The 24,017-nt window shown below is 41.2% G+C and overlaps 1 protein-coding gene across 2 annotated transcripts in view; it reads left to right on the forward strand.

Annotated features, from left to right (window-relative positions):
- TNFSF8 (TNF superfamily member 8) overlaps nt 1-15,668 on the forward strand; it is a 39,121-nt gene extending 23,453 nt beyond the window's left edge. The window contains exons 3-5 of one of the 2 annotated variants that reach the window (XM_005580960.5): nt 3,206-3,277; nt 4,770-4,868; nt 15,086-15,668. In XM_005580960.5, the coding sequence (XP_005581017.2) occupies nt 3,206-3,277; nt 4,770-4,868; nt 15,086-15,171 (257 nt within the window). In that variant the 3' untranslated portion in view covers nt 15,172-15,668. Of the gene's footprint in view, nt 1-3,205; nt 3,278-4,769; nt 7,928-15,085 lie in introns of those variants that run through there. The other variant, XM_005580959.5, reaches the window with a different exon arrangement.
- Nucleotides 15,669-24,017: the final 8,349 nt, after the last annotated feature.

The raw sequence follows: 24,017 nt of genomic DNA on the forward strand, positions 1-24,017 counted from the left end.
GGCACTGTGACTCACAGTGTGACATAGGTGTTTTTGGTGTAGGTCTTTCCATTGCTGCATCTGAGAAATGGGGATTAGCAGTGTTAGCTGTTAGCTGAGGGCTTCATCTCCTTCCTCTTCCACTTGGAGGTTTAGTGCTTGGGCCCCGCGGCGTGCTGACAACTTCTTCAAGCATTAAAGGACAGAGGTTGTGCCGTCTTCTGGGGTCTTCTCCAAATTTAACAGCCCATTCCCTCAATAGCTCCTCTAGCTTCCTGCTTTTAGCTCCTTTCTGAACCAGCTCTGGCAACATCATTCCTAAAAGGGGCTGCCTGTGTTTTTCCCTTTAGCTAGAAACCATCTAAATGATTTTTAAAGAAAAACTAAAATATACCATGCCATTTGACTTCAGGAAATGCAAATGTTTCAAAATAAGGTGCTTTTTTTTCTTTTTTTTTTTTTTCCATCCTCGGGTTTCTCAGAATTACAACTGAGGTCACCCCACTAAACATTTGAAGACCAAAGGGGAAAAAAACAACAAAAGAACCAGAATGTGTGAGAGGCAAGCCTGGGTTTGCACTTCTCCAGCCACCTGTTTACAGCTCACCTGCCATAAGGAGTAAGGGGCACAGTGTGAGGGGGCCTTCGGCCAATGAACAGAGCCTGTTCTTGATGTTATGTGCTGGCCTCAGCCCAAGGCATGAGTCTTATCTTCCCATCTAATCTAGCCTGACCTGCAAAGCCAGTGGGAGAATGAGGCCCCGTGTTATTCTAGCCCTCAGGCAAAAGGCAAGTCAAGCATCCTGGTTCACCTGCCTGTTGCCCTAAGTACTTACTCAGTATCCACAGAGGGAAACAAGAAAGATGAACTAGGTGATTCAATTCAACAAACATTTACAGAGCATCTGCTAGGCTGGGCAGTGGGGGTTTATAAACAGAAGTCTCTGCCCTGAGGGTTCACTTTCTAATAGAAGAGGCAAATAGGCAAAGGGAAGTATCCTAGAGGAGTTGACTGCTAGGCTGTGTTTCAAACGAGGAATAACTTGTCTGGTGAAGGAGGCAGTCCAGGTAGAGAGCCCAGCAGGTGCCAAGGTGTAATGATAAATCAACATTCCTAAATGGTATGTTTAGGGGGACTGCAAAGCCCCAAACTCCAGGACAGCGGTCAGGAATCCACTCAGGCAGTGGTCAGGCAGCCTGAGTTTGGATCTCTACTCCACCCCTGACTACCTGTGTGAATGTGAACAAGTCACTTAACCTTTAAAAGAGTCCATTTCCTTATGTACACGATAGAATTAATTATGGTATCTCTCTCATGGTGTGGTTGTGAGAATTAAATGAAATAACGCATGCTTAGCAGAGTACCTGGAAAATGGCTGTCACTCAACATGCATTAGTTATGATCATTCATATTATTATCACTGCTCCTCCTCATTATTATTACTATTGGAACATAAAGGGAAAGGGGAGGAGGGAAGGTGAGGGGTGAGACCAGAGAGTGTAGTAGGTTCAGAGTGAGGGACCATGAAAGCCATGCTGAGGAATTTGGGCCTGATCCTGCAGGCAAAAAGAGTCAGAATGGGCTTCCATGCAAACAGACTCAGCCAGATCTGTCTCCCTGACTTAATGTTCTGCAGCTTAGAGTAGGAGGTTAGGCCAGGAGGACTCTCTAACCGTAGTCACAATCCATTAGGAGCATAAGCAGCCATCAGTGTTGGGGTTCTGACTACACACCCCAAGAGCATGGGCTGTGGGCTGCAACAGGCAGGACCAGAGCACTGATCAGAGGATGCATGAGGATGAAACCAAGAGAATGACAGCTGACCCACTGGCCCTCACCACAAAGAGAGCTTTGGACCAGAAGCTCTATGTGGATGCAGCAGATAAGGAGGAAAACTGCCCCTGCTTCTGCCGGGGATGCCTCTCGCAGTGAGCTTGTTCAGACAGCAGAGGGAACTCTTCATTTAACTTTGAACCACTCCAAAGCCCCCATGAAGCTATGAAGGTGGCCAGGAGGGACTTTCTCAGGGCTGGGCAGAGATTGCAATGGGAGAGGTTGTGAGCCCAGCAGGTACTACTTGGCAATGTAGTGAGCAAACATCCCAGGGTGTGGCTGCTCCGTTGAATGGGCCTTTGGTTGCCTAGTCTCTAATGGATGGACTGAATGGTCATCTCTGATGACATCTTTGAAAAGATGTCCATGTCAGGTCAAAGATTGCCCAGTTTTACACTTGGGGAAACCAAGGATCAAAGAAGAGATTCACTCTGAATAAGTTGAATTCAAGAGTCATTGCAGGAAATGTATAATTTGAATCTTGGAATACAAAATATTAAGTAGTTACTATGATTTTTAAAAAGCTAAGCCACCATCACTAGTGAATATACGAAAAATATTTTTATTTCTTAAATACAATAATAAATAATAACATAATATTATATTTGCCTCTGCCAAGGAAGCTCCAAATAGTAGGACTTCTGCTAAGATTTATTTAACCCTGTGTCCTCTTAAAATTGAACACCAAGATGTTTTTATCTTTGTTGTCTAGCAAAATAGCCTAGAACAGGAAACCTGGCCTCTGGAATTAGCCATGGGCAATTCCAGCATTTACACAAACTTGCCTGAACTTAAGTGATGGTATTGACCATCTCTAGGCATCAAAGTTAACCCTGTAGGATTAGTCTGAGAACTAGATTAGCTGATACATTACCCAGCTGTAAAAGTACCCAGACTAGTTTCTGGCGTGTGGTGGGTAAGTTGACAGTATTTACTATCAGTATTATCATTCTCACTGCCACTGCCTGGCAAGGCGCCATGAAACAATGTATTTCACCTGCCTGGTCCCCAGATTTTTTTCCCATCTGTAAAAGGGACTTAATAATACCCCTGTCATAGAGTTGCTGCAAAGATTAAGGAGATGAAATACGTATAGTGGCAAAAAATGGCACCTGACACATTGTAGGAATGGATGTCATATTTGTTTCCTTCCCCGATGTCCACAGTCTTCCATAAAAGCCCAAGTGGTAGCAATCAATAAAAAAGAATTTAAAAAATTAAAATCCTAAAATACCTGATGGCAAAATGAGAAATAAAGAGCATTTCTCCGTATTCTCAAAATGGAAAACAGAATGGTAATTGTCTCCATCAAAGGGTCATAGAAAAAGATCTGGTATCTCCAGATCCCAGAACAGCAAAAGACATTTTAATATATCATCTCCTTATTTTTAGGAAATTGCTCAGAAGACCTCTTATGTATCCTGAAAAGGGCTCCATTCAAGAAGTCATGGGCCTACCTCCAAGGTCAGTAACCAAACCCGGGAAACCTAAACATATGAAAACCGCTTCTGTGGCTTTTCAGCAACAGAAGTCACAATTAGAGTCCCATGGTCAAATGTGACCTGCAGATGTGTACTGTTTAGTCTGCAGGATATTTTTTTGTAATTTGAATTTGAATGTCTTAGCGGGGAGAGTGTTATTCTCCAAAGCTACAAGTCTTCTCTTTCCTCGCCCCATTCACTCCTTTATGTTGCCTACCTGGCCTCTGTGGGCATTCATGGTCCCCACCATCACTGCCACCACCAGCCCCACCCCTCACCCCTCACCCCTTCTTATTCAGCTACCTACCAGTTTCAGCAGAGTACACAGTCCTTTTCCTAATGCAAGGGAGACAGGCACTTAATCTCTGCCTCTATGAAGTTATTCACAAGGGAACCATAAAATTGCCTTGTCCACAGATTGACAACTTAATGAACATGTCAGCACAGGGACAATTTGCATATTGCAGTGTGCTTCAGGTAAGAGATCCCTTACAAATGAAGCAATAAGAGGCACTTTAGACTGCAAGATGAGAGAGAGATGGCCAAGATTCTCTGAATAGCCATCCTGCTCATTTTAAAAATTCAATTTTGTAGTTAGATTAGTTCTCACTCTTCGGTTGAATTGCAACAAGGTTTAAAGGGAAAGCATGGAAGCAATTAAAACTAGCATGCCAGCTTCCCGGCCCTGAAAGTCACCCTTACCAGTCAGTGCTAATTTTCATGTGTTAGGACTTGGAGACTCACCCTCCAACACAAACTTGTCAGTTTAGAGGGTCTGCTAATTCTCTGCTTTTCAATAAATCCCAGATGGCAAGAGCCCCTTAATAGGCACATGGGGGACCTACACGATTATTTTTGGCTGCTCTTTGAAGGAAAGAAGGCATTCAAAAATTCAGACAATGAACCATTAGAGGATACATCTTAATGTGAAAATTCATGGCGATTCTCCTGGAAATCTTCATACCTAAATTAGTTATTAACTGAATCATATTATTGAATGTCTTACCTTGCACTTTCTACAATGCCTATCAAACTCAATATTATTGAATTTCCTATCTCTGATACCTTCTGCAATGCCCATTCATGATAAATGAACAGGATAGTTCCGACTTTGTGGAGAACAGAGTCCAGGAGCTTATATTCTGAAAAGGGAAAGATCATCATCATCATCATAGAATAGTATAATATGATAATGATTCCATGGAAAACCATTCTATAGGAGGTAGAAGTAAAGTATCATGTGTGTTCTGACCCTCCAGCTTTGAGTGTTGAAGAAAAGGAAGTGGGGTGGTTTTATACCTGTGCCTTGAGTAGTAAGTAGACTCTAGAGGGAGTAACATGGAAGATATTCAGATGATTGGAACATTACAGAAAACATGGGTCTTGAATGGGAAACTTTGAATAAAGACTTAGAGTTTTGCAATGCATACCTACAATCTTCTCAATAATTCTGTTTTCTGTACTTCTCTTTCTAGTGGCAAAGCATCTAAACAAAACCAAATTGTCTTGGAACAAAGATGGCATTCTCCATGGAGTCAGATATCAGGATGGGAATCTGGTGATCCAGTTCCCTGGTTTGTACTTCATCATTTGCCAACTGCAGTTTCTCGTACAATGCCCAAATAATTCTGTCGATCTGAAGTTGGAGCTTCTCATCAACAAGCATATCAAAAAACAGGCCCTGGTGACAGTGTGTGAGTCTGGAATGCAAACCAAACACGTGTACCAGAATCTCTCTCAATTCTTGCTGGATTACCTGCAGGTCAACACCACCGTATCAGTCAATGTGGATACATTCCAGTACATAGATACAAGCACTTTTCCTCTTGAGAATGTGTTGTCCGTGTTCTTATACAGTAATTCAGACTGAACAGTTTCTCTTGGCCTTCAGGAAGAAAGCGCCTCTCTACCATACAGTATTTCATCCCTCCAAACACTTGGGCAAAAAGAAAACTTTAGACCAAGACAAACTGCACAGGGTATTAAATAGTATACCTTGCCTTCTGTCTCTTGGAAAGATATAGCTCCAGGGTTAAAAAGAGAGTTCTGAGTGAAGTATCTTTCAGATAGCAGGCAGGGAAGCAATGTAGTGTGGTGGGCAGAGCCCCACATGGGAATCAGAAGGGATGAATGGATGTCCCAGCCCAACCACTAATTCACTGTATGGTCTTGATCTATTTCTTCTGTTTTGAGAGCCTCCAGATAAAATGGGGCTCCAGTATCAGAGCAGCTAGCAACTCTGCCCTAATGGGAAATGAAGGGGAGCTGGGTGTGAGTGTTTACACTGTGCCCTTCATGGGATACTTCTTTTATCTGCAGATGGCCTAATGCTTAGTTGTCCACGTTGCGATCAAGGACTCTTTCACACAGGAAACTTCCCTATACTGGCAGATACCCTTGTGACTGAACCATGCCCAGTTTATGCCTATCTGACTATCACTTTGGGACTGGGAAGCTGACCTTGTGCTCCACATGACCCTGCCCCTAGGAACCCCCAGGGAAAACCAGGCCTGGGACAGCCCCCCATTCCTGAGATGGAAAGCACAAATTTAATACACCATCACAATGGAAAACAAGTTTGAAGACTTTTACTTACAGATCCTGGACAGAAAGGGCATAATGAGTCTGAAGGGCAGTCCTCCTTCTCTGGGTTACATGAGACAGGAATGAGAAGTCAGAGAGAGAGAGCAAGGGAGTTACCAATGTAGGTAAATAAATAGGGTGTGGTCACTCTCAATTCACTGGCAAATGCCTGAATGGTCTGAAGGAAGTAACAGAAAAGTGGGGAATCCAGTCTGCTAGGGAGGAGAGATGCCTCTAGTTCTTGTCTTGGCTAGAGGTCTGGTATAGAACTGGAAACCCATATCAAGGGTGACTAAGCCCAGCTTCTGGTATGAGAAAATTAAACTTGTATACAAAATGGTTGCCAAGGCAACAAAAATTATAAGAATTCACTATACCTTCCCCTCCCTGGAACTCAGGATCCAAGTCTAGAAAATGAAAGGAATGGGTTTGAATTGCTTCAAAACCTCTTCCATCTCAGAAGAGCAGCCCCTGGGAACTGAGATTCTGACACAATTTTGGAAGCTCTTCAACCAAGATAAGGCCACCCTACCCCAGTATACAATTGAAGACACTAGTAGCACCTGACTGCATCTCATCTCAGCAAAGCCAGAATATGGGAACAAAGTTCAGGGTGCCCTGCTGAATGGTGTCAACAGCAGGATCTCAAGGATGTAATGGAAAGAACTACCATGCTGACCATCCAGAATCTAAGAGACCATCTGGGTGTTTGGGAAACCATCTGACGAGGCCTGACTCTATTCCAGTTAGGCTGACAATAATTGAGCAGCAGGCATTTTTCATTTCTGGTCAGGATAGCGTTGTGCCTTTAGCAAACAATCAGTGTGCAACAGCCGGGGAATGGCTGCTGCATCTCCTGCAGATTATATTCCTGCTTCAAACACCTCTCAGAAAACCAGTTCCGTGAGGGTTTTTAAATCCCCACAAAGTTGTTGACAGATAATGATGACCCTGGAATTGGGGAGGAGGACTTCTGAGAAACAGCAACCTCTCTCCTGATTGGGGTAGCCATGAGATTTCTCCAGCTATATCCAACTTGGCATCTGTACATCATCTTTGGAGGAACATCTTATTCATGGAAGGACCTTGACAAGCCGTTTGAGATGGAATGTAGGCCCTGAGGTTATGCTTCAGTAAAAAAAAGATGGAAGCTTCCCTGCTATACTAAAACATGGAGCAAAATTCGCATTTTTCTCAAGAAGGAGAGAAAAGGAGTAGGACTCCAGCAAAGTTTGTCAGAAGAAAAGCTAGAAAAGATTTACAAGAAAGAAAGAAAGAACAAATCAGCAGCGGTGTTATGGATGAGAGGGACTTGAGAGAACAAAAATGGCTAAGGGAAAAATTTAAGTCATCTGCTGAGCAGTGTGCTATGTCAACCTCCTCCTAGGTCTCCTCTTTGAAATATTCAGTAAAGTCTACATTTCTCTTTAACTCTTTCTGTGAGTAGATTCTTTGGGAGAAGCAGGCATTGGAAGAGGTGTTGAATTCAGCAAGCCAAGTGGTCTGTGGTAAAAAACAGACATTGAGACTCAAAGCTAAGAAAAACAGGGAAACGGCTGGCATTTGAGTTACACACTAACTGCGTAGGACAAGTGAATCTTGCTTAAACAACTCATGCATTCTTGAAAAGGTATATGCAACCCAACTGTGTGTTAACGAAGCAAATTTTCTGCCATCTCACATTCTAACTCGAGAAAGATTGCATTTTCATTTTTCACCAACTGTTCTCTAAGCAGAGGTCTCTGACTTTTGCACTGTGAGCAGTTTCTAATCGCAGTCTCTGTCAAGCAATGCTTAGAAAGCCAACACCTAAAGACACAAGGGGTACATCATTTAAATGAATAATGTAACCAAACAAACAAAAAAAAAGAGAATAATCATTCATAAATCAACTGATAGATATGTAGGAAGTGGGCAACCCAGGAAGTTTAAAACTAGATTCTGTTACTCTTGAGGGTTAACCAGCCCCTGGGAATGTTATGAGCAAATGATACTCTGCGAGTAAAATGATATCTATGCAAGTAAAATAAATAATTTATTTAACTGGGAACCCAAGCTACCTAACACATATGCCTCTTTGGTAAAAACTCAACTTGAGCTCCTTCCCTTCCTCCTACCCTCTGAACCCCACCTCCTCACCACACACAGACACTCAGTGTACTTGCAGAACTTGTAGAGGAAGATGGTGAGTGAGCTGATAAAAAAATAACAAGTCAAAGTAGATTCATCCAAACTGGAGTGCAGTGGTGCGATCTCGGCTCTCTGCAGCCTCCTCTTCTTGGGTTCAAGTGATCCTCCTACCGCAGCCTCCTGAGTAGCTGGGACTACAGGCACACACCACCACGCCCAGCTGATTTTTGCATTTTTAGTAGAGACAGGTTTTCACCATGTTGGTCAGGCTGATCTCGAACTCCTGACCTCAAGCAATCTGCCCACCCTGGCCTTTCAAAGTGCTGGGATTACAGACGTGAGCTACCACACCTGGCCTCTAACCCTTTTCTGAATCATATATTGACCATGTACTGAGTCTATAGAGGATAGAGACCACCTGTGTCTCACACTCAAATCACCATCCTGGAGTCACCAGGGTGAGACCAGGGAAAAGCAGAGGAAACCTCTGAATGTGGGGGACTGTCCAATGTAAGGCTGGGAAGACGTGACCTGAGGTTTTGCAGAAAGGCTACAGGAGGCCCTATCAAGGCTGGTGGGAAATAATGGAGATTGGCATAGGAGACTGGGCTCAAATACCAGCTCTCTCACTAACCACACTCGAGGACTTCACAAGTGTCTGCTCCCTGCTGGGCTTCCATCCAATGGGACTTCCATCAAGTCTGGCAGATCTCTCAGGAGTGTTCTAGAGATGATACAGGCTGACTTCTCCATCCTTTTAATTTAAGGGGTTTGTCCCTTCCATCCCAGAGTAAGTGGTATTCCTGGGATTGTGGGAGGCTCCCTTGTTCAGCAGATTCTGCCACCTTCCCTCAGCACTTCCTCCTTTAGTACTTGTTCACATCGAAACCTCTTAGGGCACTAGGCTAGTCTCTGAGCCATCCTTTATGTGACTGGGGATTCTGAGAAGGAATTAGATAGTAGAGTTATGGTAGAGTAACTGCTATATATTTAATTGTTTGAATATACCATAGTTTGTCCATTCTTCTATGCTAGAACATTTAATTTGCTTTTAGGTTTTTGCTGTTACACACAAAGCTACAATAAGCACATCTTCTTCTTGCACACCTCCCACCCCTGGCTGCCATTTTTCTATACAGCAAAAATATTCTTGGAAAATTATAAATGGTGTCACAAAGACACTGAGTTAACCATGGCTCGTGACGGTTTAGACCCCTCTATGATCAGAGCTCATGACCTGGAGCTTAGTCTCTGGAGTCTGAATGGCTCCTTCCATCCTTTCTAAGTACTTCTCTGCTCTGTACATTCATTCAACACACATGTCCCAAGTGCCAGTGAGTGCCAGGTCAGTTTACAACCCAACGTGGTGTGTGCTACAGCTCTGCCAAGCCACTGAAAAATCAGCCCTCATTAGCATGGGTTTGAAATATGCCTTTCAGTGCACTCTGGGGCTTCCCTGGATCTAGCTCTCTTCCTGGAGAGTAAACAAACACCAGAAAGCATGAAGGACAAGCACAGCTCCAGAAGATTTCTCCCCCAAGATCAAATGTCCATATTCCTCATGGGCTCCTCTCACAGTTCTCTCCTGAAACTCTGCAATGGAAGATTGTCACTCAATGTCTAGTATAATGACTTCCCAGGTTTTTTTTCTACCATGACCCAGAAGAAATGTCATGTTGCCAACAAGGACTAAGGAAAAAAAAGAAAAGAAAAAACTTACTGTAACCATCTAAATTGATTTTATGATGCTCTCTTAAGTTACAACCCTCAGTTTCCAAAACACTGTTCTAGTGTGCCTTCTCCTGCTCCACATGTTGGAATGCTAAAAATATACTTTCCTTATTCTTTTGCAGCTCAGGCTCTAGTACTATTTAGTCTGAAATGGACAGAATTTTGGAATGTTTGTCCATCCAGCCAGCAAGCACATCTGTGAAGGTGATTGGTTTTTCTGCAGCTTCATTTGCAGAGGTTTTAATGTTCAAATACGAGCTTAGTAGTTGGGGTGAGCCTAGGTGGTGGGGGAGAAGCATCCATTCTGCTAATGTAGTCTGTTGCAGATGTGCACTGGTTCTGGAGCCGGCAACAGTAGCAGCTTCCTGATTGTAGTGGTTTCCTGTTGGCGGCAGCAGTTTTGTGGTTGTAGAGGGGCAAACTTCCTGATTGCAAGATTATTGAAGAGACAGCAGCTACTATAGCAGCCCAGTTCCTAGGTGTCACATTATAGGTTGCTCCTAAAAGCTCAATCTCGATTCTGTTTCCTCAGACCTCCTGACAATTCTACAAGCCATTTAATATCCTGTGATAAACCCCTTCCTGCCAAATAAGCTAAAGTGAAGTCTCTTCTCTGCAACTGATTCCTCATGAATACAATAACAACATGTACAAACTGACCTCACCATTATGTACAAACCAACCCCACCATACTCATCCTGAACTTAACACTATTGCTACATTCCAAATATCAAGGACTATCTCAGTCTGTGAAGATCCTTCTTCTCATGTCCTACTTAATTAACATCCAACTAATTCCTCCAGTTTCCTAGTTCCAGCCACCACTCTGGATACCTCCTAAGCCACAGCATTGCCTCCAGTCTTACTCCTTAAAAATCCCATCTCCAGACAGCAATAGTATCTCCCCATTGTTCTTGGAATTGATAGTGATAATGACCATTTATCAAGCTTTTACATGTTATGACTTTTCCTGCACTCACTTATTTAATCTTCAAAGCAACCCAATGAAATAGGCATCATTGAGCCGGGCGCAGTGGCTCACACCTGTAATTCCAGCACTTTGGGAGGCAGTGGCGGGCGGATCATGAGGTCAGGAGTTTAAGACGAGTCTGGCCAAAATAGTGAAACCCCATCTCTACTAAAAATACAAAAAATTAGCTGAGCGTGGTGGTATGTGCCTGTAATCCCAGCTACTCGGGAGGCTGAGGCAGGAGAATCGCATGAACCCAGGAGGCGGAGGTTGCAGTGAGCCGAGATCACGTCACTGCCCTCCAGCCTAGGCAACAGAACAAGACTCCATCTCAAAAGAAAAAGAAAAAGAAAAAAAGAAATAGGCATCATTATCCCCATTCTTCATATAAGGACATTGAGAGTCTGAGACATTGAGGAGCATGGCCAATGTCCCACAGCCAGTGGATGGTAGAGTTAGGATTTAAGACCGAGTTTGCCTAACTCCACACCCCATGCTCCAGTCACTATGAACATAGCCTTCCTAAACTCTAAGCTCTTTCTGCCATGCCTCTCCCTATCTATCTCCTGAATGTCTCTCTAGTTTTGTGCTCAGCCCCACCTCCTTGTGCTCTATTATCAAATCACATTGCACTCCTTCCAGTTCCTCCAATCTTCCATGCTCTGCCTGGCCACCAGAAGCTTGCAGATAATTTTTCTTCTTCCTAGGATACTGTCTGATTAACTCCTATCATTGTTCTGATTTCCATTTCAATGTCACCTCGTCAGAGAAGTCTTCCTGACTCTGCCAGCTTCACCTAATGCTTTACTGTCTCCTTCCATATTTCCCCATCCTTAATTGCATGACACTTTGCCCTTCACCCCTGGTTCTTTCTATCATTCCTCTCCAACATTCAAATTCCCAGAAGGCAGGTACCCTATCAATCTTATTCAGCACTGGGTACACACAGCCCAGCCCAATTCCTAGGACATAGTAGATGGCCATTCAATAAATATTTCTTAAATGAATTATCAAAGAAAACCACTTTCAACATAAGTCCATTTTAAGGAAAAGATATCAAATAAGCCATACCAAAAGAAAAAAGAAAAAACAGATATTTTCAAAATATGGAAATGTTCATTGAAAGCTCCTATTTTTCTTAGAAATAATTTTCAGGCTGGGGATGGTGGCTCATGCCTGTAATCCTAGCACTTTGGGAGGCCGAGGCAGGTGGATCACTTGAGGTCAGGAGTTCAAGACCAGCCTGACCAACATGGAGAAATCCCGTCTCTACTAAAAATACAAAATTAGCCAGGCATGGTGGCACATGCCTCTAATCCCAGCTACTTGGGAGACTGAGACAGGAGACTTGCTTGAACCCAGGAGGAGGAGGCCGCAGTGAGCCGAGATTGCATCACTGCAACTCCAATCTGGGCAACAAGAGTGAAAAACTCCATCTCAAAAAAAAAAGAAAGAAAGAGAGAAAGAGAGAGAGAAAAAGAAAGAAAGAGAGAAAGAAAGAAAGAAAGAGAAAGAAAGAAAGAAAGAAAGAGAGAGAGAGAGGAAGGAAGGAAGGAAGGAAGGAAGGAAGGAAGGAAGGAAGGAAGGAAGGAAGGAAGGGAGGGAGGGAGGGAGGGAGGGAGGGAGGGAGGGAGGGAGGGAGGGAGGGAGGGAGGGAGGGAGGGAGGGAAGGAAGGAAAGAAGAAAAAGAAAGAAAGAATTTTCAACACTCAGGAGATTAGAATGCCTATTAGAGAAAGGTGAAATTTTTAGAAAGCAGAATCTACCTGCGCCATCTGAGAACACGGAAGGAAAAAAAATTTTCTGAGCAAACTGTGGTATATTTGCTGTAGAATCCATTTCCCTTCCTACCTCTGAGATATCTATATGCTATTCTAGTCATTTTGTGGTTAGAAATAGTGAGATTAACCTTAGAACGTTTTTTAAGTTTTATTTTATTTTTGATTGACACAAAAATAGTGTACATATTTAGGTAGCACAATATGATATTTCAATTCATGTATACATTGTGCAATAGTGAATATATCCCTTACTTTATTGAACATATCCCTTACTTTAAACAGTTATTTCTTTGAGGTGAGAACATTCAAAATCCTCTCTTCTAGATATTTTGAAATACACCAGAAAGTTTAAAACAAACCTCGGTATACCTGAGAATCCTGAAATCCCAGGCCACTTCCTAGAGCAATTAAATTAGAATCTCTGGATTTAGAACCCAGGTATCAGGATTATTTTGAGCTCCCAAACTTAAGCCAAGTATAAGAGTCAGTGGTTTAAATCTTTGCTGTCTAAGTTATGTCCTGGTGCCTGGTATCACCAGAGAGCTTGTTAAAAATGCAGGCATCTCATACATACCTAAAAACTGGAACAGAATCTGCATTTTAATATGATCCAAGAGATTCAGGTGCACCTTACAATCTGAAGAACACTAGTTGGATGACTTTTTCTGGTAAGTGGAGAAGATTGCTGATAATCTGGTATGTTTCTCTGTTTCCCCAAGTGGACTTTCACGAATTGACCTTGTCTTCCTTGTCTGCAGCTTATGCAAACGTGAGGGTCTAAACACCACAAAACCGTCAAGTCAACATGATGGTATTCATTTGTAATGATCACCAGTGAATTTTTAACAACTGCTTGTGGTTCAGCTCTCTCCCTTGGGAATATTGGGCAAGCACTAGGAAGATTCTGGACAATATGTTGAAAGCTTTGGATGCAGTTTAGAAACTTCTATGGGGGCTGTACTTTCCCTATAGCCAAGGAAAGAGGAAAAAGCAAGTCTGAGGGTGGCAGATGGGAAAGAACAGTGGCCTTGGCAGTTGGAAACCAATTTGAATCTGAGCTCAAGCAATTACTAACTCTATGACCTTGGCAAGTCACAGGGACTTTCTAAACTTAAATTTTCTCAGCTGTACAATGGGATGCATAATTCTTCCCAAAACTGTTGGGAGAACAAACACATAGAATAAGCTTGGAAAGTGTTTAACTCTTGTGGTATTTTATCATATTCAGTATCTGTGAAGGAGTTAGACCTTGGAGAGAGGAGTAGGAAAAAATGAGTCAATGCAAGTTTGAGAAAAGTGAAACTTCCTCAAATTCATTGAAGCCTATGCCCAACTGCATTCAGAAAAGCCAGTCATTGGATCAACAAAGGTCTCTATGAGGCCAACTCTCAAAGGATAGTTTCATCCTGCAGGGAAAACTGGACTAGATAACCAACTGACTGTTTGGGAGATGCAGTATCGGGGTCCTCTCCCTGTGCCTCTCTAGAAGCAGCACTGATTGCTCTGACAATGAACACTTTTCCCACTTAGAAATGAGCACTTAGAAGACAAGAAGAATCCATCTCCAAATCCCAGCACCCAGATCAGTGTCCTACACACACAGTGAAGAACTGTGTGTGTCGAGAACATGCTGATTTCAAGGCTGATCCTCCTTCACAACCAGGAGACTCCAAGCAAAAACCAGCTGAAGTATTTCATCATTTCATTTCCATTGCTAGCAACGCAGATGACCTAATCTCCTTGACATTCTGACTATGCCTTCCATTCTCACAATGAGTCTCATTTTACCAGCTGGCCGGATGCAGTCAGCATACGCCACAGTACTCAAGGGAAGAAAGGCTACAATCCATCACAGGATCAATACAATGGGATGAGTAAACAGCAAGAAAACACTGAAGGAGGTTTCATTTCCACCACCAACATTACATTCATACACTCACACAGTCCTCAATTGCATCTGGTCTTTTCATTCTCCTCATGATGTGTTTACTTAAACCGCTTTATATTACGTAAATAGATATAATTACTAACACTTACTGAATGCTGGCTCACCAGGTTTCAGGCGCCACATGGAAGTTTTCAAATACTGTAGTCTACTTCATCCTGACCCTTATGAGATAGAGATGAACATTCCCATGTTGCAGATGAGGAAACAGAGGCTGGAAGAAATGCTTAAGTATCTCTAAGTTTCAGCAGCTCATGAGCTGAAGAGCTAAGATGTAACCACTACAGTCTGGCTCCAGAGCTATATTTCTAACCACACTACACTGCACTACCCTGAGGCTACTTCACACGGTCCCTGCTGATTCCTTTGTTCAAAAGGTCCTTGGCCTTCATTCACAGCTTGTTAATTTGACCTCATTCATAAAATCTCAACTCGGACATTATTGCTCAAGAACCACTCCCAGACTGAATTAGACATCCACCCTGGACCTTGATATTCTCCTTCTGTCTAAAAACCTATTACACTGACTATGATGGCACGATTGTATGTTTGCCTCCCTGCTAGACTGTGGGCTTCTGAGTAAGAACAATGTCAAAATGTGTTACATCTCTCCTGCCGGTATCTAAAAAGTAAAGTTATTCTTTCTTCCAGATTATTGTGGCATGATCCTCCACCATTCACACTCTACCCTGGCCTCTGGGAAGGGACACTGCTGCCTTGAGACTCTACAACCCTGAACCTTGATGCTGGTTGCTGCAGACACGAACTGCTTCTACCCTGGGTCACTGTCACTGCTAAGTGGAAAGTCATGAACTTGATGGTACCAGTCACTCTGGGTCTAAACCGACATAGCCAGGAAACAAACAGAATCATCTGGACCTGTCCATGATTTGAAATTGTGGCCCAACACTTCCTGGCCCCAGAGAGAGAAGTCTGACCACCCGCTACTCAAAGTGCCAACTCATTTCCTTCCCAGAATTAATCACTTCCCAAAATGTGTGACTGTGTGAACATCAATTCCCTTCAGGGGAAAACCCCACTCCCACCTTTCAGGCTGTCATCTTACCCTATGACCCCAACCTGACAATCATGCAACAGCCCAGTATTGGTACCTTTTCCAAAGTTTAGGTGACTCATTCTCATCTACAATCACTTTGTTGTTCCAGGAAAGTTTTTGACACAGCAGGCGTTTGGTATATATTTCTTGATTAAATGAAAAGTTAAATGAATACCATCTTAGACGTCTGCATAGTGCTTTAAAGTTTACACCACTATTCTTTCAAATAGTACGAGAGAGAACTAAGCTGTACACTCAACTGGGAAGAAGCAGAACTGACAGCGGGAGCCCCTGCTATTCTGATTTCTTGTCTAGAACTACACTATATTCTGAGATCACTAAACTACAACCTCAGAGGACTCTACATACTTTTTAAATAGAGTTTTATTGGAACACAGCCACATTCGTTCATTTATGTACAGTCTATGGCTGGTTTTATGCTATAATGGCAGAGTTGAGTAACTGCCCCAGAATCCAGGAGCTGTTTACATAAAATGTCTGATGGACCTACTATATATTGCTGGTGACTCCAGGTATGTTTAGACATACACACTTACAACACACACTCACACACACATACATCATAAATTCTCCCACAAAAAGAACCATATGATTACTGTCTCTATCTGAACTTTTCAATATTGTCAGCTGTGAGAGGGGAGTACAAACTTTGTTGGAATCATGTATAGAACCTGCCTCTGAGTGCTAAGAGATTCCATGGGCTAATGCATGATTTTTGATCATGGAATTAATAACATCTATCCTAACAATATGAAGAAGTAGTAAACTTAAAAAAGAAAAGGACTCAGAGGCAAGTCCACCAAAAGCAATGAGAAAGGAATAGCTTCCAAAAAGATCATGTTTTAAAATAAGGAGGTTAGAGATGTGAGGATTTTTTTCTTTACAACCAGTAAACCAGAGACATTTGAGGATTTGAATGTCTTCATAATAATGAAAATAATTTTAATCAAAATGTCTCTTTCTAAAATATAGATTTAGAATGTACTGTTCTAGGAAAATTATTTGTTCTTAGATGCTTTTCTTCAATCAACCACTCAACGGAGTTTAGAAGAGATCAGACAGTGCCTTAGAAGGATATGAGGCCAGGCACTGTGGCTCCCATCTGTAATCCCAGCACTTTAGGAGGCCGAGGCAGGTGGATCACTTGAGGTCAGGAGTTTGAGACCAGCCTGACCAACATGGTGAAACCCCATCTCTACTAAAAAAAAAAAAAAAAAATACAAAATTAGCAGAGCATGGTGGCACACGCCTGTAATCCCAGCTACTTGGGAGGCTGAGGCAGGAGAATCACTTGAACCCAGGAGGTGGAGGTTGCAGTGAAGCAAGCCAAGATTGTGCCATTGCACTCCAGCCCAGAAAACAAGAGCGAAACTCCATCTAAAATAAAAAATAATAAGAAGAAAAAGAAGGATATGAAAAAAGGGAACTTAAGTGGATTCTAATGAATCACAGAACCTCATATATGGCTATTCTCCAGACTGAATTACCCAGACTTCTGAAAATATACTATCAGACATAATTTTAATATTCACAGGTATCCTATGAGTTTGGTCCCTGCTCAGACATAGGGCCAAACCACAACACTATAACTTATACAACACTGTGAGTGGATAAGTATGGGATATGCCCGATAAGGCAAGGTATCATTATTATTCATCTAACATGGTGGATACTTATGAAATATTTACTTTTTAACAGATTTTGTTTATATATTTGTTTTCTCTTTTTAAAATTTTTAGTTGTTGTGGGTACATAGTGTATGTACATAGGTGTATGTATTTATAAAGTACATGAGAAGTTTTGACACAGGCATGCAGGTGAAATAATCTTATGGGAAATGGGGTATCCAGCCCCTCAAGCATATAGCCTTTGAGTTACAAACAATTCAATTATACTGTTTATTTTTAAATGTACAGGTAAGTTATTATTGACTAAAGTCACCCTGTTGTACTATCGAATAGTAGTTCTTATTCATTCTTTCTATTTTTTCTTTTTTTTACTCATTAACTATTCCCCACCTCCCTTTCAACCCCTCACTACCCTTCCCAGCTGCTGGTAACCATCCTTATACTCTCTATGTCTGTGAGTTCAATTGTCTTGATTTTTAGACCCCACAAATAAGTGATAACATGTGATGTTTGTCTTTCTGTGCCTGGCTTATTTCATTTAACATAATGATCTTCAGTTCCATCCATGTTGTTACAAATGACAAAATCTCATTCCTTTTTATTGCTGAATATGTATACCACATTTTCTTTATCCATTCATCTGTGGATGGACAGAAATCCCTTTCCAAAGATAGGAGAGCCGCACCCCAGGCCACGAGGAGTACTGCCAGACTACTGCCGAAGTGTTTCTTAAGTCAGCTTGTGGTGCATGCTGCCTGGCCTGGGACTCACTCATCAGGGCAGTGGGCTCTCCTCTGACCCAGGGCAGGTCCATAAACACCATCCAAGAATCAACTCCTGGAATCAGGGACCCCAGGAGCCCACTTGGTGTTCTACCCAACTGCTGGTATCTAAGGTGCAAGACAAAGTCCCCTTTACTTTTCCCTCTGCTTTTCTCAAGCAGAAGGAGTTTTGCCCCATATCCACCTCAGCTGGTAATGTGCTGAGGCTCACCTGAAGCCAGCAAGTCCCAGAGGCTTACCCAAGGCCCTCAAAGTAGTACCTGGACATCACTGGTGGTTATTCAGGGCCCAAGAGCTCTTCAGTTAGCAGATGATGAATGCTGCCAGGACTGTGTCCTTTCCTTCAAGGCACTGGGTTCCCTTCTGGCCCAGGGTATGCCTCTAAATGTCATCTGAGAGCTAGGGCGTGGGACAAGGACCTCACAACTCTGTCTGGTGCCCTCTCCTGCTGTGACTGAGCTGCTATCCAATATGCAAGACAAAGTCCTCCTTATTCTTTCCTCTCCTCTCCTCAAGCAGAAGGAAGGGGTCTCTTCTGGAGCCAGGAGCTGTGCAGCCTGGGTCTAGGGGAAGGGTGATGCCAGCAGTCTCTTGGCTGATGCAGCTGATGTCTCAGTATGTCACATGCCACCCAGTCCACTGTCCCTGGCCCCAGTTCGGCACTAGGACTCACCTAAGAGTTGTGGCCCTTATGGCCTAGACTGCCTTTCAAGTTTATTTGGAGACACAGAGCACTGTAGCCCTCAATGGTGAGGTTTGCAGGAACTCAAGTTTGGAATTCTGGGATTCGTGATTCCACTCTGGCTAGGGCTGGTTTAAATGCTTCCTCGGTGGGTGGGCATCAGCTGAGTTTTGTCCAGTTTTCCTTTCTGCTCTAAGAAGACAGTGCTGAGTTCAATTGCCTCACAATTGCTGTGCTCTCCCTACCCCAGCACCCAGTGACACTCTCCACACCATCGCTGCTGGAGGGTGGGGGAGGGGTGGCATCAGCAATTCAGAGCTGTTTTTTCTATCTCCTCAGTGCCTCTTTCAGCAATTTGAAGTTAGAACCAGGTACTGTGAGCGCTCACCTGATTTTTGGCTCTAACGAAGGTATTTTTTGGTGTGTAGATAGTTGTTAAATTGGTGTCCTTGTGGGGAGGACAACCAGTGGAGCCTCCTATTCTGCCATCTTGTTCCACCTCCCTTGATTTGAATAGAAGCAGCAATTACCTTTAAAAAAAATTCTGTCTGAAATTTTGTCCTCTTGGTTCAAGCTCTTTTCCAAGCAAAAATATTGTACCCAAATACTCTTTAAATGCTCTATGTAGTTATACATTTTTAAGTAACTCAAGCCCTCTTTTAAATAAAGGATTAACAAGAATAGTGTTCTAGCTGAGAAAACATGTAGTATAGGGAAAAATTTGAGACTTTGAAATTTAGTGAGAGTACTGACTAGCTCATAAATTTTGGTTATTTTATGCTTTCATTGGCTCTGGGATTTGTTTTACAGCCCAGAAAGTTGCAGAAAATTGATAGTAATGCAAATAATCCTTGTCCGTAAAAATGCAACTTGTGTCCCATGTGATGCAACTGATTATCACTCTGTACATATTGACCAGTTTTGCAAGTTTCTGTCTATTGATAACCCCTATTCCACCCAGCAGCATCTATTACTATCTATAGAGAACCTTCTTTTGGTCCACACTGTTTTGTGCAGTTACTAACTCAACAATGTCATATACACACACATATACAAGCACATACACACCAGTAATTACAAAGTCAATGTATAGTGTAACAGTGGTCTATTTTTAAATAGTATTTTTATTAAGTAAATACAATTGTTTTGGTATTTGAATCTGAATATTGAAATGCAGGAGAAAACTAAATGCTGCATTAAAAATGAGACATTATTGTTTCCATTTCATTGATGTAGGGAAACAGAATCAGAGATGAAAATCACCTACCTGATAAATAACTGCAGTAACCAGGACACTAACCCAGATTTTCAGAGACCAAATTAGTTACATTCTATTTTTTCGAGGGAAGCTTTCTTTATCTTTCTCCAAATACTCAAGTAAAATCTCTGTAGGATAAAGATAGATCTATTATATCTAGAATATCAGCACTTCAAAAAGCATCAGACTAGTAGTATTTCAGAAACACAGGTTAAAGAAAACACTGAAATTTCAGTATTATTGTTTTGCTGTGGTATTGCCCATAGCAAATTCAACTAGCACAAAGGAAATGCAACAAAAGCGCAAGACCCAGGTGTATTTTTAATGAAGCTTAAAAACTAAGTTAGAAAATAAGTCATGTTTTATCACAAAACATCCTGATTAAAGTATAAAATAACATATTTAAAAGCCCAATAAATGCAATAATATGAGCTAATAAGAATAGCTAACATGTAGTAGGAGTTTACTGGTATATGGCACTGGTCTAAGTGCTTTTACGTTCAAATAACTCTCTCAACATTCACAGGTATTCTATGAGATTGATCCTATTATTATTCCCAATGCAAAGATAAGGTAAAGAGGACCTGAGGGGCTAATTTAATTCAAGGAATGTAATGGGAATGTGTAAGTGGTAGAACTCCTGTGGTAAGTCCAAGGAGCAATCCTGTGGGGTTTGGCTTTGGAGGGCTTCACCTGTGGTCAGCCAGGGAAGAAAGATCTATAGGAGAAATTAGCCATGCCCACCTGATGGTGCTGAGAAAAAAGTCTAGGACTTCAAAGAGGGAAGAGTACTGCACAGCTTTCTGTCAAGGATGAAGCTTGGCTAAGGTACAGCAGGAAGAACATGGAGAAGGAAAGGGTAATGGAAAGAGAGCTGGATAAGCAGAAGAGGAAGGAGGCTTAGATGGCCCATGAAGATCATACTTTAAAAATATATTTCCTTGACAGATGTTAAAAATTCTTTGTGACTAGTTTGTTTTATTTAATATTTGTTTTATTTTAAAATACTGAATATAATGCAACTAAAAAGGGTAAAAGTATCTCTTAATACCACTATTAAAATTTCAGAAGTGGTGAAAGTTAACTCTTTCTGCATTCAGGCTCTTGAACGAACTGAAGAGTAAAACAAATATTAAGGCAGATAGGAAATTAAAATATCAACTTCATGACTATGAAAGATTAAGTTGGAGGATGCAGCTTAGCTTCATAGCCAGCAAGACCAGCTTTGCTAGCTGAATCTCAGATCCTGGGCAAGTACAGGGGATTCCTAAGAGGAAGATAAAGAGAGCAGTTGAAAGGAACATGCCTCCTTTTTTCCTCCCAGATTCTTGAAACAGATAAGTTATTCCACCATCCCTGTGACAGAGTGAACAAAAGCAAAGAAAGACATAGAGTTAAACGAACTGAGCTTCCTTCATGTGAAAGAAACTGCTAGAAAACAGAAGAAGTGTTTCTCATCAACGGTCATCCCTCTTTAAATATTTTATACTAAGAAACAAAAGAACCATATTTATTAAAAACTTACACTAAAATCACACTCAGGGGTGAAATATAGTACACTTTCCCTCTGGTTAGGAATAAGACAAAAATGTCCGTTAGCATCAATCCTATTCAACATTGAACTGGAGGTCCTAGCCAGAGAAATAAAGTAAGAAAAAGAAATAAATTATATAAAGACAAAAGAATTAACACTTTTATATTAACAGATGATACAAATATTATAGTTAAAAAATTATAATACAAAAGATTTATAAACAAATGAATTTAGCAAAGTTGCTAGGTACAAAGTAAATATACAAAAATCAATTCTATTTCTTTTTTCACTTTTATTTTCATTTCAGAGGTACATGTGCAGGTTTTTTATGTAGGTAAATTGCATGTCATGAGGGTTTGATGCACAGATGGTTTTATCACCCAGGTAATAGGCAAAGGTAGCTTTTAGATCCTTACCCTCCTTCCACCCTCCACGCTCAAGTAGGCTCCAATGCCCATTGTTTCCTTTATTGTGTCAATGTGGACTCAGTGTTTAGCTCCCACTTATAAATGAAAACTTGTAGTATTTGGTTTTCTGCTCCTGCATTATTTGCTTAATTCTATTTCTTATACTATCAACAAAGAACTAGAAAATAAAACTTAGAAAAATAAACTATTTACAATAGCATTCAAAAATATCACATACCTAGGAATAAATCTAATGAAAAATGTAAAACGCTCTACACTAAAATTTATACAATATTGCTGAGAGAAAGTAGAGACCTAGTGGAGAGAGATGGCACACACGTGAATTGGGAGATTAAATAAAAAATAATGTAAACCCTCCCCAAATTGATCCATGGAATCAATGTTATCACGGTTAAAATCACTACAGGTTTTTTTGTATGGAAATTGACAAAACGTTTTTAAAGTCTATTTGGAAATAAAAAGAACCTAGGATAGCCAAAATAGGTTTGAAGAAAATGAGCAAATTGCAAGTCTTACTGTTATAGTAGGTAGCTCATCGGGCATGAGCAGGGTAGAAGAGGGCTCTCCCCAACTTCACACTACCCCCCATCCCCTGCCACACACATCAGGAATGTCAGGTGACAATCGGGTAATGGTCAATAATGGTCAGGTTGTTATTAATTGTCTCTCTGAAATAATAATTGGTCACAGCCGGTGCCAGGGAAAGGCCATCTCCTGATACATAGAAAACACCTGAAACTAGTGATCAGCAGCTTCCTGGAGTCGGGAAGGTGTACTCAGGCATGTGCATGCAGAGAGCCCAACCCAACGGAAGAATCAAAGGAGAAGTGATGCAAGACCCTGGAAGTATGCCAACATATAAAGCCAAAGTTAAACATAAAACCAAAGTATGCCAAAGCAAAACAACTTCAAAAGGTCAAACCATGCGCTTGTCTTTCAAGTTGCCAGCTTAGTCCTCTTCCAAGTGTACTTTTTTCCTTCGTTTCATTCCTGCTCTAAAGTTTCTTAATAAACTTGTACTCTTGCTCTAAAACTTGCTTTCCTGCTTTATGCTCCTCAGTTGAATTCTTTCTTTTGAAGAGGCAAGAATTGAGGATGCTATAGACCCACATGGGTTCACTGCCAGTAACATTACTATCAGATGTCAACTTAACTATACAGCAAAGATAATCAAAGTACTGTGACTGTTAACATAAGAATAGAAAATATAGTCAATGGAATAAATCAACACAAGTATTATCATCTGAATTGTGACAAAAGTCTCAGTGTAGAAACAATGCCCTTTTAAATAAATGATGCTAGAATAATTGTATCTGTAAAAAAAAAATCAACTTTGACTCCCCCACCTTACACCATACATAAAAATTTATTTGAGATAGATTATAGACATAAATACAAACAGCATGACAATAAAGCTTCTGAGATAAAGTATAGGAAAGTGTTTTCATAATATTGAAATAGATACAATATACAGAATATGAAAGACACAAACCATAAAAGTAATGAATTGCTATTTACTACAATTAAGACCTTCTGCTCATCAAAAGACACCATTATGAAAGTGAGTAGAAAAGCCACAGATTGGAAAAATCTTTGTTCTGTGACAAAGGAGTCATATTCACAATACTATGTATAAAAATTCCTATAAATCAATTAAAAAGACAAATCAACCTAATTTTAAAATGAGCAAAACAATTGAAGAGGTCTTCAAAAAAGACACTATCCGTATGTCCAGTAGCTAATGATTCCCTGATAGTATCATTAGTCATCAGGGAAATGCAAATTAAAGCCATATAACCACCAAATTAAAACTACTACACACCCACCAAATTGCTAAAATTGAGATAACCGACAATATCAAGTGTTGGTGAGGAAGTGAAGCAACTGGAAACCTCATATATTGCTGGAGGAAGTGAAAGTGGTACAGTCATTTTGGAAACCTGTTTGGCAATACCTACTAAAGCTAAACATATGCTTGCCTTATGATCCAACCATGCTACTCCTAGGCATATTTGTAGAAGAAGTGAGGTCATATGTCAACAAAAAACGTGGGTAGAAGAATATTTGTAGCTTCTTTATTCATAATACTCCCAAAATTAAAACAACCCTAATGACTATCAACAGAAAAATGAATAAAGAAATAGTGGTATATTCATACAATATAATATTAGGTAGCAACAAAGGGAAAAAAGC

Source organism: Macaca fascicularis, chromosome 15 (assembly GCF_037993035.2).
Source record: "Macaca fascicularis isolate 582-1 chromosome 15, T2T-MFA8v1.1".
In the NCBI taxonomy this organism is placed as follows: domain Eukaryota; kingdom Metazoa; phylum Chordata; class Mammalia; order Primates; family Cercopithecidae; genus Macaca; species Macaca fascicularis.